At 40.4% G+C, this 14568-nt stretch overlaps 1 protein-coding gene across 1 annotated transcript; it reads left to right on the plus strand.

Moving 5' to 3' along the window:
• Positions 1 to 443: 443 nt before the first annotated feature.
• LOC141198583 (uncharacterized) lies at positions 444 to 13074 on the plus strand. Its single transcript, XM_073663008.1, has 6 exons — positions 444 to 2440; positions 2569 to 2748; positions 2832 to 2955; positions 3027 to 3136; positions 3335 to 3425; positions 11318 to 13074. The coding sequence occupies exons 1-6, from the start codon at positions 2369 to 2371 to the stop codon at positions 12769 to 12771; spliced, it is 2031 nt and encodes a 676-aa protein (XP_073519109.1). The 5' UTR covers positions 444 to 2368; the 3' UTR covers positions 12772 to 13074.
• The last annotated feature ends 1494 nt before the right edge of the window (positions 13075 to 14568 follow it).

Raw genomic sequence — 14568 nt, forward strand, 5'->3', positions numbered from 1 at the left:
ACTATGTAATATATGAGTCATTACACACAGAATGATCTATTTCAAGTGTTTATTTCTGTTAATGTTGATGGTTATGGCTTACAGCCCATGAAAACACAAAAGTCATTATCTCAGTAAATTAGAATACTTTATAACAACAGTTTGAAAAATGTTTTTAAAATCTGAAATGTTGTCCTACTGAAATGTATGTTCAGTAAATGCCCTCAATACTTGGTCGGGGCTCCTTTTGCATCAATTACTGCATCAATGCGGCGTGGCATGGAGGTGATCAGCCTGCGGCACTGCTGAGGTGTTATGGAAGCCCAGGTGGCTTTGATAGCAGCCTTCAGCTCGTTTGCATTGTTGGGTCTGGTGTCTCTCATCTTCCTCTTGACAATACCCCCTATATAATATATGAGTTTCACTTTTTGTATTGAAGAACTGAAATAAATTAACTTTTTGATGATATTCTAATTTTGTGAGACGCACCTGTACTTCTCATTTCTTTTTTAACAAGAATTTGAAGTTTATTTTAGGACCTTGGTCTCCATCATTCATCACCATACCATCTGGTACGGTTCTGTCAAGTTCAATGGAAGAAGTCTGCACTCCGTTATCGAGTGTTGGTGCACGTGGAGAGACACAGTTCATAGAAGAAAAAAAATCCTGGCACTCACATCTGTTTCAATGCTTCTTTCTATCAACGGCAGCATGTGGTCTGCAGAGTCGGGAAATTTGACTCCACCAAATATATATAGAAATTTTTTTTTTCCATTTGAGGTTGGGGGCCAATTACAGCTATTGCTGTGGAACCTGTTATTTCTATCTATGACACTATTAGGCTTAACTAATATTGTACAGTAAGTCTGTTTCCTATAATGATGGAATTTCTTTTTGCTAAAACTGTGATATATATTTTCACATAAAATTTTTTTTTTTACTTTTTTAAACAACTCTCCTTAGTGCAATCGTACAACACAGAAGTCTCTGATTGCTCAGATGATGCACTGTACTACTATAGTGCCGTGTATTATCACTGCCTGTCAGTGTAATACTAACGGCCCCATACACATGAGATAAGTGTTGGCTGAACTATCATTTAACAGATGGCTATCTCTCCCGACTGCCCCATACACACAAATATTCCAGCTTTCCTGTGGTCTGTATGAGAGAGTCACCTCCAGACTCCTAGCAGACGATTATCTACAGGAAGAACAAACGGATTAGCCTCTGAAATTCAGGATCCCAGATCCTTCTCTGCCCTGACATCTGTCAGGAGGCCTCCAAATACATTATATAGTCAACCCAAAATCAGTACTGTCATGCAACTTTAGTCTAATGTGGGGGGTGTTAAAAGGTAACTTAATGGACGCTGCATCTGGTCCGGCCTAATAGACTTTCGTACATTGCAGGCCCAAACACCATTATTAGGCATTTAAGTATCATAGTAACTGGGCAGCCCCATACTATCGAGTACTTGGGGGAGGAGGGGCATTCAGCTGAATTCAGTCAAATCTTCTTAGATGCCATTTTTGCTTTTCACAGCAGCAAGTGGTTAAACTGCCAGGGATTTTGTTGTAGCCGTACCTGTGCCATCCCTGCGGTGTACATCTATGTTCTGGTGCCCAAAAGAGTTCATTTCTTTTTAAAAAACAAATGTTTAACGTGTTAAAAAATAAAACGTGTCTTCTGCTTTTTGCATGTTTTTTTCTTTTTACAAGAATTGTTGGCGCCAATTTTCTTTTGAAACATTTTAATATGTTTTTTTTTTTCTGGTGTTTTTCTTGTAATATAGGAAAGCCTAAGGCCAGAAATAAACCACATAAAATGCTGTACATGGAGACTTTGGTATCAAATAATTTCTGTCCTCGGTATTTGTGCAAACAAAAAATCTTTTATAAAAGCCTCAAACTTCTGTGTGTGAATTAGACAGGAGATATAACATGATAGAAGATTACAGTCTGGGGAAGACGGGAAACATTCATATAGACGGCCGGTGGAGATGTAGTCAGTGACAGACTCTGGCCAAATATGGTTCTAGAGCCGTAGTAGAAGATGAAGATGTCGTCCTTATCATGAAATAGTTATTTCTCATGTCACGTGTAATGAATATCTCCTGCAGTTTTGCTAATGCCGATTCCAGCGTCGGTAAATGAGACGAGAATTAGCTTTATGGAAGATGAGTCTATGAGAAATGTATTCAGCAACAGACTCTGAGGAAGAAACTGTTTCTTTCCCTTATTATCTCCAGTAATTGTATTATTACACAGGATTTTTATGATGTTCCATCAGCTCATCTTCTCATTCAGGTCCCTTCCCTACAATATCAGATTCTCTCAGTGATCTTCTATATAACAGAATTTTCTTGATTTACCCATCAACGATAGATATGGACAGAGACAGGATGGCGGAGAGAATATTACACCTCACCCTAGAGATCCTCTTCCGGCTTACTGGAGAGGTGAGAGATTCTGATGATGTCACATTACATCATTCTTATCTATGGGAATAACAGATGGACAGAACTGGAGAGGTGAGGACTCTGGAAATGTCTGGAGTGAGATTTATTAACGGTCTCTCCATAACCAGGATTACACAGTAGTGAAGAAGACCTCTAGTGAGCGCTTTCAGGACCCTGTGTCTGAGGGATGGGGAAGACCCCTTAGCCCAATCACAGGGCTTCCACCTCACTCCATGATACATGAGGACATCAATGAGCAGAAGATCCTGGAACTCGCCTACAAGATGATTGAGCTGCTGACTGTAGAGGTGACATTGCTGGGAATGCTTGGACATTATACAGTATCGCTATGAAGGGATTGGGGGGATGACGCTATCATTGTATGTGTCAGGTTCCTTTAAGGTGCCAGGATGTCGCTGTCTATTTCTCCATGGAGGAGTGGGAGTATTTAGAAGGACACAAAGATCTGTACAAGGATGTCATGATGGAGGTTCCCCAGCCCCTCGCATCACCAGGTAATAGACAGGACTAAATATACACGGCCTATAATTCTCTGTATGTAAAGAATGAATTTAGTGACTGTATGTGTTTCCTTTATATCTATCCAGTAAGAGGACAACACCAGAGAGATGTCCCCATCCTCTCCTTTCACTTGACTGTAAACAAGAAGTTCCCAATGTTCCTCGGGATCATCAGGTAGATGGAGAAAAGGTGTCATGAGATCTCCACCATGATGTGTAGACGGCTGTGAAGGTCTTGTGCTCAGTGTTGTTTTATCCACCAGTATTTTGTGTTTTATACTTGTGTAATGAGAACGGTGGAGATGGCAGGATTAGAGCTGATCATAGATGAGACTTCTCCATCTGTCTGTGACTTTCACAATATTTGTTTCAGGGTGAAGATCTGACCCATATTAATACTACAGATACATATGTGAGGGGTGATGAGCGGTGTAAAGAGGAGATTCCTACATATGACTACCCAGGTGAGTAGTAACCACTAAATGCAGAGAAGTCACAGATTCTTCAGTCACTGACTGTGCAAAACCTACAAAAGACAAAAAATATATCTCATACCCTACCATTATTATATATAAATGTAAAGCCAAGTTGCATATGAAATATAGGGTACTTAGTGAACTATTTTTGATCAAAAAAAGTATACAAGCCGTCCCACCAGCGACAAGGTGACCCTAAATTGGGACGGTCCTACACTGTCTATATTAAAAACCTTACTGTATATCAAAGTTGAAGTAATGCATATAAAAGGGTAGACAAATAGAACCGGGTCCCAATATCAGACCACCTAAGCCCGTGGTAAGCTACATATATACTAACCAGCTCAACAAGGGGGATGCCACACCCCTAATTTGCACAGAATGCAAACAAGACAAAAAACCAAGCAATGTGAACTGAGGTCTAAGATGGTACACATGCAAGAAATAGGAGCATGTTCACACTAGCAAAAAGATGCAAAACCTACAAAAGACAAAAAATATATCTCATACCCTACCATTATTTTATATAAATGTAAAGCAACGTTGCATATGAAATATAGGGTACTTAGTGAACTATTTTTGATCAAAAAAAGTATACAAGCCGTCCCACCAGCGACAAGGATGGCTTGTATACTTTTTTTGATCAAAAATAGTTCACTAAGTACCCTATATTTCATATGCAACTTTGCTTTACATTTATATATAATGATGGTAGGGTATGAGATATATTTTTTGTCTTTTGTAGGTTTTGCATCTTTTTGCTAGTGTAAACATGCTCCTATTTCTTGCATGTGTACCATCTTAGACCTCAGTTCACATTGCTTGGTTTTTAGTCACTGACTGTGGCTGCTTTATCGGTGGTGTAGTCCAGCCGTATCACAATTGTGCGATCAACATTTTGCCTCTTGATCACATTTTCCTCCACCCAAAACTAGGCAAATGCCATTAGAGATTGAAAGCCCTTTTCTATAGAACTTAAAGCCTTCCTAGATCCCTGATATCTTATTGGATGTGACGCGCCCCCTGGGACATATTCCTTTTTGAGGGGAATACCCGGCACCGGATCAGATGGGGGGTTGTAGTCTCCGAGCGGCTGTGACCCGGTCCCGTGCCCAGGGCGTCAAGCTCAGTGTGATGTGGCAGTTCTACAGATGTTACTAAAGTTCTTTTTGTGTCGACTACGCCACCCGTTGTGATGCGGTCACTGTGGCCGCCGCTGCAGCAGGGTCCGCTGAGGCTGATGGTGGGTGCGCAGCTTGGTGAAATAACCCCCAACGGGAGGGGTATAGCCTCAGAGGGGACAGGCGCAGAGGATGGGGGTTGTGGTGGTGTAGTGCAGACGGCAGTGAAGACAGAGTCGGGTTGTGCAGTTAAGGGTGTTTACTTACTGCAGATGTTGTACTGGTCACTCCAGCTGCTAGTGACCACCCGAGCCGTGCTGCGTCCACCAGGTCCTGGATCCAGCCAACCCCCAAACAAGTCCGGAGCGTGGCCCTGAGCTCTCCCTCTGTCCTCTCTTCAGCCGTCCCCACCAGTGATCCACCTAGGTCCAGCTCCCTCGGGCCTTCTGTTGGGACACCCTTGGCCCTGGGTTCCCTGACCCTTCATGTGGTGTGCCTTCGGGGTGAATGTGGTGGGTGACCGTGGCAGACACTGCCCACGGTCTCCGGTCTCTGGCTGGGGATTGTTTTCTGCCCCCACCAGCTTGGGTTCCGGTACCCTGATGCTGACTCCTCACCCGGTGCTCTGATTTGGGTTCTTGGGTCCCTTCTCTTCTGTGCTCTGGGTCTTTCTATTTTCTCCTCTCTCACTCTGGGTCTTGGTCTTTCTTCTCTCCTCTCCTGACTTGTTTTCTGCAGCTGATCCTCTCTGCATCTGACTCTCTGCGTCTGACCCTGATTCTAGTTGGTGCCCACCTTAAATATCCCTCTATGTGTGAGCTCAGGTGACCAGCACCCAATGAGCTCCTAACTTTACCCAGGCTGCTCCCCCTATCTGCCCCTACACTACATGGGATGTACCACCCCCCTCCCACTCCAGCCAGGAACAGACTCGGTCGTACCTGCACATTTCTAAGTGGGAGTACCGTCGGCCTGTTCCTCGGAAATGGGATGTATGTAGTGCATGCAGCCTACCGAGCTCAGATCCACACTCCATCCTTACCCGGGAGTGGAATATCACACCTCTGGGTTGAGGTGCAATACCCCTGTAGCAGCCGAATCCTCAGGGTGCTACAGATGAATCTCCCTTCTCTCCCTTCTGTGCTGCTGAATGTGCTCATATGGTCCCTACAAGACCAGGTCCAGTCTTTCTGGCCAAACTTCACTTTTATGATCGACAGCATTTAATGTGCAGTGAGGGCCAAGTGTGAATTTGTCAGTAACAACAGAGTTTCCCTTTATCCTGGTTTCATGGATTCACTTTGCGTCATAGCTTTGTTTTCAATCCTAAATTATTCAGATTACTGCACAATCTCTCCTGACATGGGGGCGCTAATACTTTCTCTACTCTTCTGGTGAGGAGTCATAGTTGCTCCAATGGTCCACCATAAATTAGTGCAACTCCAGTTTAGTGTTAGAGTTCTCCCCTCATACATACGTTGTTCATGGGGATGTAACATTTTTTTTAATCTATGTCTTTTTTTACAGGTTCATTCTATGTTAGTTTGATTGTGATGGGATCGGCCTGCCTCACTTATGTGAGTCTGTAACTCCTGGTAGTCTTTAAAAAAAGTCACCATTGCCTCTTCCAAATGCCCGAGATCTATATTTAAGACACCTCAGCTCAGCACTATTATAAAAAGTTCTCTTTTAAATGTCTAATATTTCCACTTGAAACTCATCTGACAATAAATATTGTCCCTTACGATAGTTTAAATTCCCAAGAGCCACCGAGCCCCATACTCTAATTACCCCAGAGAGGTTTCTTCAGTAGTTACTCATTTTTTACTGATGAAGACTGTTCAGTAAACCGTTAGAAATAAAAGTCCACACCCTGTTTAACACATTTATTTAACTGGTTCCCGACCGCCCACTGTAGATAAACGTCGGCGCTTGCTGGGCTCTGTGCAGCGCCGACGTTTAAAAACGGTGGGTGGTCTCGCAGCGCTCAGGACCCCCAGGGTCCTGCAAGCGCTGCGATTCCGGTGCAGAGCGTTAGCTCTGACAGGGAACATCATCGGGACCTGATTAGATCAGGTCCCAGTGATGTTAACCCTTAGCTGTCTTCTATATGCTGCGATCTATAGTGATCGCGGCATATAGGAGACAGCAGGAGGAGAGGGGGTCGTCAACTTACCTCTCCGAAGACCTCCGAGTCCTTCCAGGACCTGGGGTTGCTATGGCAGCTGGAGGTCACATGACCGCCTCCAGCTCTGCCATATATGGTGTCCTGTCTGGCTCAGCTGCAGCTGTAGCCAGACAGAAGACTCTGACTGAAACAGTCAGGGAAGATCTCATGTAATGTAATACATGTCTATTATATTACATGAGATCAGTGATCAGAAAAATAAAAATTAATATCCCATACAGGGACTAAGAAAAAATGTAAAAAAAAGTAAAAAAAAAGTTTTTAAACTATTTAAAAAAAAATCACAAAATAAATAAAAATAAATAAATAAAATATTAAACCAATAAATCCGTATATTTTTACAAAACCAAAAAAAGTACACATATTTGGTATCGCCGCATCCGAAACAACCCGAGCTACAAAACTGTCACACTAATTAACTCCTTCTGTGCACACCGTAATAAAAATAAATAAAAAACGGAGCAAAAAAAATGCTTTTTCATCATATCGCCAAACAAAAAGTGGAAAAAAATGCGATCAAAAAACAAAATAGAAATAAAAATGGTACCACTGAAAAGGTCATCTTGTTACGCAAAAAAAAAGCCGCCATACAGCTCCATCAGCCGAAAAATAAAAAAGTTATAGCGCTCAGAATAAAGCAATGCAAAAAAATATTTTTTTCTATAAAATTGTTTTATTGTGTAAAAGCGCCAAAACATAAAAAAAAATACAGTAAGTGTAGTATCGCTGTAAACGTACTGACCCGAAGAATAATGCTGCCTGATCACTTTTACCACACGTAGAACGGCATAAAAAAAAAACTCAAAAAACAATTCCTGAATTGTTTGTTTTTGTTAATTTTACCTCCCAAAAACGGAATAGAAAGCGATCAAAAAATGTCACGTACCCAAAAATGATACCAATAAAAATGTCAACTCGTCCCGCAAAAAACAAGCCATCACATGACTCTGTCGGTCGAAATATGGAAAAATTATAGCTCTCAAAATATGGTGATGCAAAAACTAGATTTTGCAAAAAAAGCGTCTTTTAGTGTGTGACAGCTGTCAGTCATAAAAACCCGATATAAATCTGGTATCTCTGTAATCGCACCGACCCAAAGAATAAAGTAATCTAATCAGTTATATCACACTAGGAACGGCGTAAAAACTAAATAAAACCAATTCTTCACCTCTTACTGATTTGTTTATTATGTCTCCAAAGATCGCAGTAAGGCTCTGCTCACATTTATCCTGCGCTCTGCACTGAGCGCTTACACCAGAGTTTCCGTGTAAATCTCTGAAATACATGATTCAGCCGGAACCCATGACGGAAGATTCCCTGTAATGAGGCAGATATAGGCCACTGTGGACGCCGTCTAGCCTGGGATCCCACGGTGTCATTTGTTTTAGGCGTGCATAAAAGTGCGGTTGGCCACAGTTTTGTGCACTTCTGAAAAAAAGGACACCGCTAAACAGAGACCAGAGGGTGTCCAGAGTAACTCTGCTGCCTCATTACAGTGAATGGATCCCGCAGGGGTTTCATCTGAATTACATCACTTGGAAAATTAGATGGAAACCCCGATGTAAGTGCCCAGCCTAGATCGCCGGATAAATGTTACATAAAATGTTCCCAATAAAAGCTTCAACTCAGTCCTCAAAAAAAGCTAGTCCCCACTCAGGTCCGTCATCTGTTAAAAATATAAGGGACTTCCAAGTTACTGGTAGCAGAAAGGCTCTGGAAAAGCAAAATGACCCTTGCCCCCCAAAAGAAATTCAGAAAATTTTGTGCTCCCAAATCCAAATGCCTATTCTACAATAATTTGTTCTCCAATTGTCAAATAGCACTCCGTCCCCACCAGATCTCACCGTATGGCTAAGCGGTACGATACAGCCACATATGGGGTATTGCCACTTTTAGAAGAAATTGTGTGACACATTTCGGCACCATTTTTACCCATTGCCCTGTGTGAAAATGTAAAATCTGAGGGTAAAACATTTTTTTGTGGTAAAAATATAATTATGCTTTTTTCACTGCCCAATGGTATAAATTTAAAAATTAAAAAATACTCACTACTTCCCTAGGTGAATTCCTTGAGAGGTGTAGTTTACAAAATGGGGTCACTTGTGGGGGTTCCTGCTGTTTTGGCATGTCAGCGACTCTTCAAATGTGACATGGTGTCTGCTGCCTATCCCAGCCAACATAGCGCTCCTTTCTCTTCCGAACCCGGCCGTACACCAAAGCAGTGGTTTTCCCCACATATGAGGTATCAGCGTACTTAGGAGAAATTGTACAACAAATATCATGCTGCAATTTATCCTGTTACCCTTATGATAATGCAAAATTAGGGAATGAAAAACATTTTTTATGGGAAAAATGTGAAAATTTTATTTTTACGGCTCAATATTATAAACTTCTGTGAAGCAGTTGGGGATGCAAGGTGCTCACCACACATCTAGATAAGTTCCCTAAGGGGTCTAGTTTCCAAAATGGTGGCACTTGTGGGGGGTTTCCACTGTTTAGGCACATTAGGGGCTCCCCAAATGTGACATGGCGTCCGCTAATTATTCAAACAAATTTTACATTCAAAAAGTCAAATGGCGCTCCTTCCCTTTCAAACCCTGCCATGTGCCCAAACAGTAATTTACCTCCACATATGGGATATCGGCGTGTTCAGGAGAAATTGCACAACAAATTTCATGGTGCAATTTATCCTGTTACCCTTATGATAATACAAAATTAGGGAATGAAAAACATTTTTTGTGGGAAAAATGTGAAAATTTTATTTTTACGGCTCAATATTATAAACTTCTGTGAAGCAGCTGGGGGTGCAAGGTGCTCACCACACATCTAGATAAGTTCCCTAAGGGGTCTAGTTTCCAAAATGGTGGCACTTGTGGGGGGTTTCCACTGTTTAGGCACATTAGGGGCTCCCCAAATGTGACATGGCGTCCGCTAATTATTCAGACAAATTTTACATTCAAAAAGTCTAATGGCGCTCCTTCCCTTCCGAACCCTGCAGTGCGCCCAAACAGTGGTTTTCCCTCACATATGGGGTATCAGCACGCTCAAGAGAAATTGCACAAAAAAATTTGGGGTCCATTTTTTCCTGTTACCCCTGTGAAAATAAAAAAAATGGGTCTAAAGTAACATTTTTGTGAAAAAAGTTAAATGTTAATTTTTTTCTTCCACATTCCAAAAATTCCTGTGAAGCACCTGAAGGGTTAATAAAGTTCTTGAATGTGGTTTTGAGCACCTTGAGGGGTGCAGTTTTTAGAATGGTGTCACTTTTGGGTATTTTCTGTCATAAAGACCCCTTAAAGTGACTTCAAATATGATGTGGTCCCTAAAAAAATGTTTTTGTAAATTTTGTTGGAAAAATGAGAAATCGCTGGTCAACTTTTAACCCTTATTATTCCCTAACAAAAAAAAATTTTGGTTCCAAAATTGTGCTGATGTAAAGTAGACATGTGGGAAATGTTATTTATTAACTATTTTGTGTGACATATCTCTCTGATTTAAGGGCATGAAAATTCAAAGTTTGAAAATTGCAAAATTTTCTAAATTTTCGCCAAATTTCCGATTTTTTCACAAATAAACGCAAGTTATATCGAAGAAATTTTACCAGTATCATGAAGTACAATATGTCATGAAAAAACAATCTCAGAATCAGGGGAATACATTGAAGCGTTCCAGAGTAATTACCTCATAAAGTGACAGTGGTCAGAATTGAAAAAATTGGCCCAGTCACGAAGGCAAAAACAGGCTCTGGCGCGAAGTGGTTAAAAATAAAAAAGTCAGTTATAGTCACCTAACACCTAATCCATTGAAGCCAATGTGCCCTGTAAAAAATAAATAAATAAATAAATCTAATTTATACTCACCTGAGTCTGAATCAGTAGTTCAATAATCAGTTGATGTTTTTTTCCTGATAATTCCACTGTCTGATTTTTTGTTTACCCCAGTAGAAAATACAACCGGCGTTATAATCTGATTTGTCTCGTGAAAACGTATTTTTCTTTCTCTGTTTTATTTCCGTCTATGTAGGGACCAATTTCTTAATTTGTAACTTGATTATTTGTGATTCTAATGCAAAGTTCTATTTTTACTTTTTCCAACTCAGGAGATACTTCATTAGATTCTTTTTCATTCTGCGTAAGGATTAAATGTATGAGATTTTTTGTGTAGTCTTAAGTGTATTTTTTCCAAAGTTATTACAAAGTTCTTATCTTTGTGGAATTGAGACATCTCTTTGAAGGCTCATTCACATTCTTGATGAGATGATGGACCTGAGTGGGGACTTATTTTTTGTGAGATGTGTAGAAGTTTTTATTGGTATTATTTCACCTACATAACATTGTTTGGTGGCTTCTTATTCCATATTTGGGAGGCGGAATAAGCAAAGAGTTGAACACTACGCTCTACTGATCCATCCTATGAGGTTTTCTATTAGACTGTGAACTGTCATTGTCTTGGTGAATAATTTAATATTTTTACATAACTTACCATCTGTACTGACAGTTTAAGTAGAAATGTTCAAAAATAAAAATATCATGGATATTTTATTCAAAAATAATATTTGGTTTTATTCTTAGCAGATGACTCTACCAGGAGATCAGAGGGACAGCAGACATCTTCAATTTTTAAATCAGATGATCTTGAGATCCCACAAGATAGAATTGAAGTGAATGACATTACTCCAGATATACCATCATCCCTTCACAGCAAAGATCTTTCATCTGATCATTTAAAACAGGTCCTGTCTTCTGATGCATTACCGACTAATAAGGAAAAGCAAAGTAAAAAAATAAGCATTAAAAAACAAATTGCTCCTCCTGATCTTGTTAGTCACCAGAAAACTCACGCAGGGGAGAAGCCATTTTCATGTTCAGAATGTGGGAAATGTTTTACAGAGAAATCAAGTCTTAGCAAACATCAGAAAACTCACACAGATGAGAAGCCCTTTTCCTGTTCAGAATGTGGGAAATATTTTAGACAGAAATGTCATCTTGCTATACACCAAATAACTCACACTGGGGAGAAGCCATTTTCCTGTTCAGAATGTGGGAAATGTTTTAACCAGAAATGGATTCTTGTTAATCACCAGAGAATTCACACAGGGGACAAGCCGTTTTCATGTTCAGAATGTGGGAAATATTATAACCAGAAATCAGACCTTGTTAATCATCAGAGAATTCACACAGGGGAGAAGCCTTTTTCATGTTCAGAATGTGGGAAATGTTTTAACCACAAATCAGTTCTTCTTAAGCACCAGAGAACCCACACAGGAGAGAAGCCTTTTTCATGTTCAGAATGTGGGAAATGTTTTGACCAGAAATCACAGCTCATTGCACATGAGAGAACTCACAAAGGGGAGAAGCCTTTCTCATGTTCAGAATGTGGGAAATGTTTTAAACATAAATCAGATCGTGTTAATCACCAGAGAACTCACACAGGGGAGAAGCCTTTTTTATGTTCAGAATGTGGGAAATGTTTTAACTGCAAATCAGTTCTTGTTAATCACCAGAGAACCCACAGAGGGGAGAAGCCTTTTTCTTGTTTAGAATGTGGGAAATGTTTTGTAGAGAAATCACATCTTAATACACACCATAGAACTCATACAGGGGTGAAGCCTTTTTCATGTTCAGAATGTGAGAAATGTTTTAAGTACAAATCAGTTCTTGTTAATCACCAGAGAACCCACACAGGGGAGAAGCCTTTTTCCTGTTCAGAATGTGAGAAAGGTTTTATACAGAAATCACAACTTATTGCACATCACAGAACTCACACAGGGGAGAAGCCTTTTTCATGTTCAGATTGTGGAAAATGTTTTAACCAGAAATCAGATTTTGCTAAGCACCAGAGAATCCACACAGGGGAGAAGCCTTTTTCATGTTCAGAATGTGGAAAATGTTTTAACCAGAAATCAGATCTTGTTAGTCACCAGAGAACTCACACAGGGGAGAAGCCATTTTCATGTTCGGATTGTGGGAAATGTTTTGTACAGAAATCACACCTTATTAGACACCAGAGACTTCACACACGGTAGAAGCCTTTTTCCTGTTCAGAATGTGAAAAATGTTTTTTTTTAATCAATAAACTTTATTAAACACCAAATAACATAGTTTACATCAGAATAATTATTTTAAATGTCGTCATACAGTACATGTACAGGAATAATACCTATATAAACCAATTGTTCATTCAATGTCATTCAAATAACAACCATATAGTTCTCCCCCTTCCCAACCCAGAATGAACATCCACCCTCCCCACCATGTGCATTTCAGTAAAACCATACCCATACTCATGTTAACGGATACTGGAAGCCTGTGCTAGCATTTCTTCTGTGGTGTTGCGATCAGTGGAAGAGGGTTGCATTGACAATCCAACACAATGAGAAGCACTTTGAACACATTTTATAAGTGGTCATAAACTTGTAAAAAACCTCATGAAAGAATAAAGTTACGTTAAAACCAAGCACACCATTGTTTTTCTTATGAAATTCTCAATAAGTTTGATGTGTCATATGACCCTCTTACCATTGAATAAAATAAAGTTGGATGCAAAATGGCCGACTACAAAATGGCCACCACGGTCACCACAGATCTTGAAAAGTTTTCCCCCTCCCATATACTAATGTGCCACAAACAGGAGGTTGATGTCACCAACCATTCCCATTTAATTTAGGTGTATCCATATAAATGGCCCACCCGGTAGAAAGATTAGAGATGGCTTCCTCAGCCCATATTGCTTGTCTTAGTTGCAAGTATTTAAGGAATTCAGATTCATGCAAATTAAACTCCTGTTTCAGCTGTTTGAACTACTTGAGATGGTCATCCGAGTATAGCTTATGCACATATTTCAATCTCCGATTCTCCAAATCCCTCCAATCTCTGCAACTCCTCTAGATTAAAGTTATTCCAGATAGGCATGTACTTTGTGCAGTCTGTCATTTTAGTCTTTTATATGTCCACCAATTATTATGGACCAGTGACTGGGTGGGGTATATAATCGGGCTATCTACAAATTTGTGTGATTCCAGTATCTCCAGTAAATTTTTCCCACCCTCCCAAGTATTTTAATACAATTGATTCTGCTCCCTGGGCCAACTTCAGTGTCCAGCCTCGGAAGTGCTGAAATTGGGAAGCTAAGTAGTAGCCCTATATATGAGGCAAAGCTACCACCCCTCCTCCCCCTGATTTTTTTGGTAATTGCAATTTTTCCAGTTTTATTCTAGGGGTCCATCTTTTCCACACAAAGTCTCTAAAGCTGTTGTCCAGAAAGGTGAGTTATGTACAACGTATAGAATGCATGGCATTAAGCACATGTTAATGAGGTTTACTCTACCCAAGGCTGACACAGGTAGCTTTTCCCATATACACTCGTTGTTCCTCATTTTAATAACCAGTGGACTTAGATTTAAAGGAATAAACTTCTGTGGTTTATTAGTAATGTAAATCCCCAGATACTTAAATTTCTGAACTACTGGAATATTGGACAAACTCTCCCATATAGCAGAATTCCCCAATCCCTTTTTCTCCATCTCCCAATCCATAATGCTGGGGTAAGTTTATCTCTACAGAGACCCCTGTACAGGAATATTAGGGCTCCAGCGACATCACATCTATTATACAGAGAATAGCGCTATCTCCATAGCTCTGTACACAAGGACATAGAGATCAGACAAGGTCCTCATATTCAGGCAGCTTCTATTTTACTCCAACCCTCTTTATAAGAACAAGATCAGAGTCTCATTATACCGAGCAGAGAAGCTCCAGGGACAAAGACCCCGTCTGGTCCTAACACGCTGGGGTTCCGGAGTAGCCAGCCACGGGGCCCGGAT

This window comes from Phyllobates terribilis, unplaced genomic scaffold (genome assembly GCF_046119375.1).
Source record: "Phyllobates terribilis strain yellow unplaced genomic scaffold, ASM4611937v1 Scaffold_98__1_contigs__length_5973952, whole genome shotgun sequence".
Taxonomy (NCBI): Eukaryota; Metazoa; Chordata; class Amphibia; order Anura; family Dendrobatidae; genus Phyllobates; species Phyllobates terribilis.

What these genes read in the sequence shown, in the direction of transcription:
- LOC141198583 (XM_073663008.1), top strand. Translation starts at nt 2,369, where the DNA reads ATGGACAGAGACAGGATGGCGGAGAGAATATTACACCTCACCCTAGAG. An exon ending in TCTTCCGGCTTACTGGAGAG is followed by an intron (nt 2,441 to 2,568) that starts GTGAGAGATTCT and finishes CTCCATAACCAG; the next exon opens with GATTACACAGTAGTGAAGAA. An exon ending in CCAGCCCCTCGCATCACCAG is followed by an intron (nt 2,956 to 3,026) that starts GTAATAGACAGG and finishes AGTGACTGTATG; the next exon opens with TGTTTCCTTTATATCTATCC.